The sequence below is a fragment of the Pteropus alecto genome, unplaced genomic scaffold, assembly GCF_000325575.1.
Source record: "Pteropus alecto unplaced genomic scaffold, ASM32557v1 scaffold3, whole genome shotgun sequence".
NCBI classification, from domain to species: Eukaryota; Metazoa; Chordata; class Mammalia; order Chiroptera; family Pteropodidae; genus Pteropus; species Pteropus alecto.
The window spans coordinates 8450537-8458894 of NW_006442484.1; the positions used below are offsets into that span (position 1 = coordinate 8450537).

At 38.5% G+C, this 8358-nt stretch overlaps 1 protein-coding gene across 1 annotated transcript in view; it reads left to right on the forward strand.

Annotated features, from left to right (window-relative positions):
* The window catches only part of CCDC93 (coiled-coil domain containing 93), an 80451-nt gene that overhangs the window by 48672 nt on the left and 23421 nt on the right, over positions 1-8358 (forward strand). Inside the window, exons 12-13 of the mRNA XM_006921431.3 lie at positions 1868-1984; positions 7395-7457. Coding sequence (XP_006921493.1) covers positions 1868-1984; positions 7395-7457 — 180 coding nt within the window. The remainder of the gene's footprint in view (positions 1-1867; positions 1985-7394; positions 7458-8358) is intronic.

An 8358-nucleotide genomic window follows, 5' to 3' on the forward strand; every position in this document is an offset into this window, starting at 1 on the left:
GGTGCAAATGGCACTGAATGGGTGTGTGCTCACCCCTGCAGACTGGAGGAAGTGAGCGAGACACTGATCCCCTAGGGGCTGCCTGCCCAACACTCAGGCTGGTCCAAAGCCAGACAGGCAGCTGGAGGAGATCAGGGTATTCAAGATAATCCTAACATCAAACATAACACATACCATGTGGGGTAGTTCCTGTGAATGGGGAATTAATTCTATTTCAAATGTCAATAAATCATGAGATAGAAGGCTTATGTAATTCTGCTAGCAAAGTAAAATGCTCTGAGGATATGCCAGTGACACTTTTAAAATCAGTGTCAGGGAATCTAAGTTGGATGTTAAAACCCAAATCTGAAATTATCTTTACGAAAAAAGCTACTAAATATGTAACAGACAGAAGTGGCCAAATAACACAGTTCAGGATAATGCAGTCAAAATAGAGGAAGATTGTCTTTCCTCATCCCCCCTTTTTTGTACTCTCAAATAATTTTTAGAAACAATTCGCCTTCTCCAGACTATAAGTTGTGAATATCTTGATGTGTCCAATTGCATCTTTAAAAGTTAACTCCAATTCCTAGAAATCCAGATAAGCTGGAGTCTGTTAGTTGACATTTTCCAAAATCCCAGGTTTCAAAGATAAATATGTTGCAAAAGCAAATGCTTAGTTTTTCTTTTTCCTTGTGGCCTACCATCCCATGGGACAGAAAATGATGTTCTTACTGTTTTATGCAGCTATATCCTGCTGGTTGTTTCCCACTTCCAGAGTTGTTAAGCAGCAAAAACTAATCATCTGTTAATAATGTTGCTGAATTCACAAACTCTTAGCCAGAATAAATGGTGATTATGCCATCTAATTTCTCCTCCTTTTCACTTTTTCATCTCTTTTCCCCATGGGTAAATCTTCTAGATGTTTAGGCCCATGATCACTGGGCTTAAAACATACAGGGAAAATCAAATACCCAAATAGTCTTGTTGCACTTGGGTTTAAAATCAGTGATTCGCTTGGAATTGGGCTACTTCTAGTAAAAAGGAAAGTGTGGTTATAATGGTCATTTAACTGTTTAATAAAGCTATCTAAGATCATCTAGGAAGTATTCTAGGGACACCATTGTAACAAGGTCAACCTTCTTGTTTATTTTTTTTGGAGCTTCTCACTGGGGTCTCCAAGCATCTGTTTATGTCCAACCTGCTTCCTTCTATGCATGGTTTCTCAGTAATGTTGCTGCATTCACTTCATCTCCCTATCCAGAAATCTCTCCCCACCTCTCAGTCCTGATAGTCTCTATGTCCTTCCAAACTTTCTTCTCCATCTTCTCACATATATAATTTCAGAAATTTCCTAATGGCCTCTCTCAGCAACTTTTATTCCTCTCAAATCTATGCTTTGTGAACACCAGAAGAGAAATAAGAAATGGTTAAATGAGTCCACAGATGGAGAGAAATAAGTTGGCAGAGTGTTGCTCTTCATTGTAAGTGCTTCTGAATGGTTAAACTTTTTAACCATGCTTATACTACTATGATGAAAGTGAATCAATTCGTCATTCTTGATAATTCCAGAATGTTCTTATGAAGAAGATAATGTGACTATGACATTCCTTTGTTTAAGACCCTTTTTTGATGCCCTATTCTTATAAGATATCAACATTATTACAGTTATTTATCCCTGTGCTTCTGCACATGCTATTCCTTCTGCGAGGAATGCAAATTCTGTTGGTAGAGATTTTGATCATTTTGCCAAAATCATCATCTCTGGACCTGGGTTTTGCACAGGAGCCTGTGGTACTCTGCCCAAACTGAGCAGGGAAGGAGTTCTCTAACGTGAACCAAGGTGTACTAATTAAATCCTTTGGATTTGCCCTCCCTGTTTCCACAGCAATCTGAGCTAACAGCTGAAGAAAGTCCAGAAAAATTAGGAACTTCCCAACTGCATCGTCGGAAAGTCACTTCCTTGAACAAGCAGATTCTGCAGAAGACCAAACATCTGGAAGAGGTTGGTGTTTTCTTTTTATAATTTTATTCAAGTAAAATGAAACCATTCTTCAAGAAGGGAGAACTTGGGGAAGGAGTTGAGATCTTCATGGTAGAATGGTCAAAGGAGATTCTAGAGCAGGGGAGAGCACACCATGGCCCTTGCACCAACTCAGCCTCCATTTGTTTTTGTAAATAAAGTTTTATTGGAATATACGTACACCCATATGTTTACATATTTTCTGTGGCCACTTCTCAATTCTAGTAGCAGAGTTCAGTAGGTGCAACAGAGACCACATGGCCTACAAAGCCTAAAATATTTACCTTCTGTCCTTTACAGAAAAAGTTTGCTGACCTCTGTTCTAGAAGAAGATTATAGGATTTATTAATTCACAAATATTCACAGAGTACTTCTGTATGCTAGGAACTAAACCAGGCTTTGGGAATGGATAAACAAGTTATGATCCCAGCTCTCAGGGATCTTAAGGTAGCAACGGGAAACATAGACTAAACAAATCACACACATCATCATTTAGTTAGAGCTGTGATAAGTGCTTAAAGGAGAAGTCTCAGAAGCCGAGAGAGTGACTGATAGGGAGACCTGACCTGATCTTGGGTCACAGAGGACTGCAGCTGGAAAGATGAGTAGGTGTTGGCTGGGCAGGAAGTCTGCATAGGAGGTGTAGGGACTTATGCAACAACTAAGATCTTGGAGAGAAAGGGTCTTGGCCAATTTCTGTTTTATGGTTGGAGAGTCGTGAGTGAGCCAGCTGGTCAGCAGAGTATTATCAGACAGGATGTCCCAGGTTATGTTAAGGACAATGAAAGCCATTGGAGGGTTTAAGTAGGAGAGGGGCATGATCAGATTTGCATGTTTCAGAGACTATTCTGTTTGCCATGGGAGCATGAATTAATTGGACTCGGGTGAGAAGGGGTTCAAGGAAAACCATTAGAAGACTGATCCAGTAGTCCAGACATGAGCTGTTGATGGTTTCAACTAGTGGTGGTCGGAGAAATGGAGGAAACCAGATCATTTTTAAGAGCTTTATGAGATGGCATTCTGAAATACTTGATGACAGATGGGACTGTTTTAGAAAGACCTGTATATATTCGCCCTGGAAAGTAAAGAGGAAGCTGGGGAGTTTGACTCAGAACAGTCATTAGAGATAAAAAGTTACGTTTCAGTTATGTTGGCAGTAAGATTTAATTAATTGAAAAAAATTAGCAGATAATAGAAATGAATATGGCTTTCGAAAGAACAATTCACAAGCAGTTCCTGTAATGATTGATTTTCCAAAAATGGTTGCCAGTTGGCATTTCGAACTTGTGCATTTTTCATCTTTTCAAGTCCCACATGTTCAAAATATATTACTTTACCAAATGGTCTTAGCCATTTATATCTTTTATTCCATTTGTTCTATTGGAATTTGTTCTAGCACAGCTGAACAAACAATAGGTTGCTTTTACCAAATACTCTGAATCATAAGCAAACAAGGATGCAGAAGTTGACTCTGATTTGGCTTCCATTTGATAATTTGTAGACATTGTTAATTCTCAGCACAGGGAGGGTCATCTTTACTCCTGACCCTTGGCACTGAAAAGAACCTGAAAGTGATTGGTTCAGAAAGAACTCATCACAGACTCAAGGTGAGCATGAATCAAGGATGAGGTTTTCTCCATCATAATGTCTTTATTCTCTGAGAAAGGATAGTTTTGAGGATATTGCAGATCTCATAAGCCAGAGTATCTCAGTATGAGTAGATGTTTGTTTTTAACTCCTGTCTGAACTTGGGAAGAAGGAATGCTATGCCTCATTCTAGTGATGGTCCAGGCACATTCTTAGTCCAGCTGAAAGGGCAAGCCTCTCTGACTCTGGAGCCTGTTTTGCAATTGGTTCAGAATCTGTGTTTACCAAGAGCCTATTATTTTTCAGACATACTGCCTAATATGTAGCAGACTATCAGTAAGGGACAGTGATCATTATTGTTGTGGTTAGCGTTATTAAAGATGACCAGCATGTGCAGTGATACCTGGCTGTGTAGGTAGGCCAACTGAGTGAGGAAAATGAGGTAGGGAGGGAGATGGTTCATGGTCACATATCATATGAGTTAGGGGTCTCACATGATGGTAAAAATGTGCCTGGAGAGATTGCTTCAAGGATGAAATGAAAATATAAACAAGAATGCACTTTATATGAACCAAAGCTTTATGCAAATGTAAGAAACAAGAAATGAGAATGTTCTTCAAAAAAGCCTAGATATTAATGTTTTGTAAAGATTAAAAACCAACATCATTTTCATATTTTTTTCTCAAAAAATGTGAGCTATAAGAATATGCATTTTTTTTTCAGGTAACTTGCTGAAACCCATTTTAATTTGGAATGTCCTATTAAAGAAATCTGAAGCCCCTAAATTTTGTTACTGTCCCTAAATTTGCCCTGCCACAAAAGGTTGCTCTCTAGGCTAGCTGATGTACATTTTTTCATAGTCTGTGATTCTGTCTGCCAGAAATGACAAGGGCAGCAAACAACATGCCTTTTGTGTAGGAATTCAATCCTAGGACTTCGATCCTAGCTCCTTCCACTCTCTTCAACTGCCTCCCTAGCCTCCTCATTCAGCCCCATGCATCTACCTCACACTTCTTGGTGGGCACTGAGTAGCAGGTCATAATGAGAGAGAATATACTGAGTGTGTCTATGTGCAGATGTGCAAAACACATTTTTTGTCTCTGTTTTTAAATGCTTCAACCACTTTTTGTTTAAGTTATAAGGATGATATAAGTTTACTGTAAATAAACCAAATAGCTTAGAACTATGTAAAGATTAAAATGGTTCAAATGTTCCACTCCTTTAAAGCCAGCCTCTATTTTCTAGGCCTTTACAAACTCTCATATATGCCCATTCACCTGAGGACAGTGGTTTGTTTGGTCATAAAATTGAGTTTGTTTTTCATTTACTCTATCACAGATAATCTCTCTATCAGTAATAATAATGACTAAAACAGATTTTTTTTTTTTTTACTGAATATATTACAAAGTTATTTTCCAAATTAACTCATTCAGTTCACACAAAGTTCTTGTGAACATTATACCCAGTGGAACAATAGTACCATTAACTATCCTCCATTTAGGAAACTGACACAGAGAAGTGAAGTAGTTTTGCCCATGGTCACACAGTTTGTTAGCAGTGGAACTAAGATTTGAACATATAGATCTACCTCATTCTTTTTGATGCCTATATAGTATGATATAGTAGATATATACTGTAATTTATTTAATGTGTTCCCTCTTCTTGGATATGTAGGTTTTTCCAGGATATTTTTTCCCAATTGCAGATTTATGCTCCCATGAATATCTTCATGCAGTCATCTTTGTACAAACATATAAATACTTCTTTAAGATAGAGTTTTAGGAAGTAGAATTGCTGGATCAAAAAATAGATGCATTTTCAATTTTGCTAGAAACTTTCAAATAATTCATCGGTTACTGTACCAATTTGTACTTCTACCAGTAATATGAGAGAATCCAAATTTTAAATCCAAGAACCTCTTTTACAAGGTAATGCAGGCAGAAAGCAACCAAGATGCACCTGTGGCTTCGGTGATAAGAACCCTGGAGAGGGTCTTGGCCCAATAGAGAAATAGGGGAAGGATAAAAGCAAGAGAAGGAGTAAGAAACATTTTGTGGTCCAACAAGAGAATATGCTGCAATGGCACAACTTGGGTACAGCTGATAGATAGCTGAGAAGAAACCTGAGATTGAGGAAAGAAAGGAATCCAGGAAAAAAGTATTAACCAGCAGCTAAATTTTGCAAGTAAGTCTAAAGGTTAGTGATGAAGAAGAAAATGGAGGCAGGAGAATCGTGGAAGACTCTAGCAAGATGAAAACTAAGCCTAGCTACTGGGACAATTTCCTTTTTAAGAAAATGTGGTCAGATGAGGAGATGAAGAAAACACTTATTACTTAAATTAGAGATGAGTCTTTCCTTCCTAGCATACTTCTTCTTCCCTGCCACCTTGCAGCTTATGTGAATCTTTGCTGGGGAAGCCTGCCTTGAACTCCCTGATGAATAAGGCAGCTCTTTGCTTGGGCCTTCCTGGACCTGTCTCTGCCCCTGCTCTTCTCATACTTAATCCACAGTTTACTAGTCCCACTCCTTGAGGGAAAGGACTAGGTCATGTTCGTAGTCTCCTCTCACACACCTCATTTGAACAGAGCACTGGGTAAATGTCAGATGGGTAGGTGGCTGCAGGGGTGAGAGGTAGGCTAGAAGTTGGGTCAGACAGGTGGGAAAATTCCAGGACCCTTTCCAGGAGCCCCAAAGAACTTTAAGAGTTAAATCACTAGAGTTTCAAGAGAAGAGAGGGGAAAAAAAAACTTTCTCCAGAAAAACTCTCATCTACCAGTTCCATAAACAGGTTAATAAAAGTTCTCATTGCACAGATGTCTCCCTTTCGGAGAGAAGCCAGAGCCCACCTATGTCCCTTCTTTTTCACTTCTGCTTGAGTTGGCTTCCTGATAGGCCTTGTTAGAAGAGTAGCCATTCATCAGACTGGTAACAAGAAGCATGATTGAAGAGTAATGAATCTGAAGATGACATAATTCTCAATAAGTTGCTTGTAGGTTCAAGGATGGGGCAAGTTATTTTCAAATAATCGTTGAGATATAGGATAAACTCTGTCATTGTTCATTTGTATACAGATAGCAAAGAGTCTGACAGGGGGTTTCTGCTAATTCCCCTTTTCAAAGTAGAAATATGTAAACCTTTGCACTTTTCATGGGATATTTCCAGATTTCTAAAAGTTCATAGACAGCACAAGGCTATACATTTTTAGTAAGGAAAAGGGAAATGACATTTTCGAGATGTAAGTTTACAGTTACATAACTTTGAACAGTAAGGATAATTCATTTTCTTTCTCCTAGTGTTAAAGTCCTGAATCCTTTCTTCTATCTTGCATTGTTTCCCAACCAGTCTTATCCTATACTAGAATCCTGAATGCTGAAATGCAGTTCGTATTCTGTGAATGGGCACGTTGGTTAACTGAATCAGTTGTAGCCATACAGAAAAACTAGACCTAAATTTGAATCCAAGCTTTATCAGGTATCAGCTATGAAGCTTTAGTCAAGTAACTTAATCCCTCTGAGTCTTTATTTCCTCATCTGTAAAATAAGGATAATGTCTTTTTCCATCGAATGTAAGGATTCAGTGATAGGATTTATGCAGACTATCCAGAACATCACTTGACATGTAGCTGATACTAATTATATATGAGTTCTTTTCTTCATTTGTTGTTGGCAGCCTTTCTAAAATTTCCACATTTGCTCCATTTAAATCTTTCTGAGCTTCCATCTCATCTGTGAAATGGGATGTCACTCATATATGTGTTGTTGTAAGGATCAAATGAAAGCAGATGTTTTCTATCTTTTATTTATAGCTGCGGGCAAATCATACTCACCTACAAGCCAAATACGATGAAACAAAGAAAACACTGACAGAGGTGAGCAGATTTTCCTTCCTCCACAGGCACGGGTTGATCTGTGAGGTCAACCAAGCGTTGCCTCACCTAAAAAATAAAAAAATTAAAAAAAATTAAATAAATAGAATATGAAGCTCAAACCCCAGGTTGTAGAATAGCTCCAAAGTACTAAATTCTTTGAGAGTGAGATGGTTTCTGTTTGTAAGATGAGAGAACCACAGAATGATATAATTTGCTGTACAAAAGCCAGTTAAGCCTAGGTGAGATGGGGGAGGGTTCTCATGAGGAGGAAGAGGGTTGCTGGTGTATATTTTGAACCATACGATCCATTTTTTAGCCCAGGATACTAGTGTACCATCTCACATCAGCATCAGAGTGTTGCTTACTTCCCCCTTCTGATTTCCTAGGAAACCAGGTGAAGAAAACAAGCACCTCTGATGCCAGTTCCGTCATGAGGGGCATTGAGATATTTTTGTCCCTTGCACTTCCATAGAACCGTCCTTATCTGGATTGGAAAAGCTGTCATTGTGATTTTGGCGCTCAAGCCATAGCTGTACTTTATAGGGGCCTCGCCTTACCTCAAGGGCCCCACCTAGTACTTTCTGGACCTTGTGGAAACAGGACTGATCCCCAAAGATATCTCTCAAACCAGACTGTCCTTATTTTTTTAATTTCACATGAAATTTGCCTATTTAAGATTCTTATGTTTATAGCAATATGCAATACTTACAAGTCTGACAAAGCTTTTTAATTCTGACCTGAACTACTGTCTTTGATTATTGTCAGAATATTTTTAAAAGGCAGGCACAAAAATCAGTAAATTAAAAATTTTTTTTCTAAAGATGGCTTTGGACAGATCGGCTTTCTTTCCATTATTTTGTGACTACATTCCTTATGGATTAGAAGGCAAACTCCTGGGCTT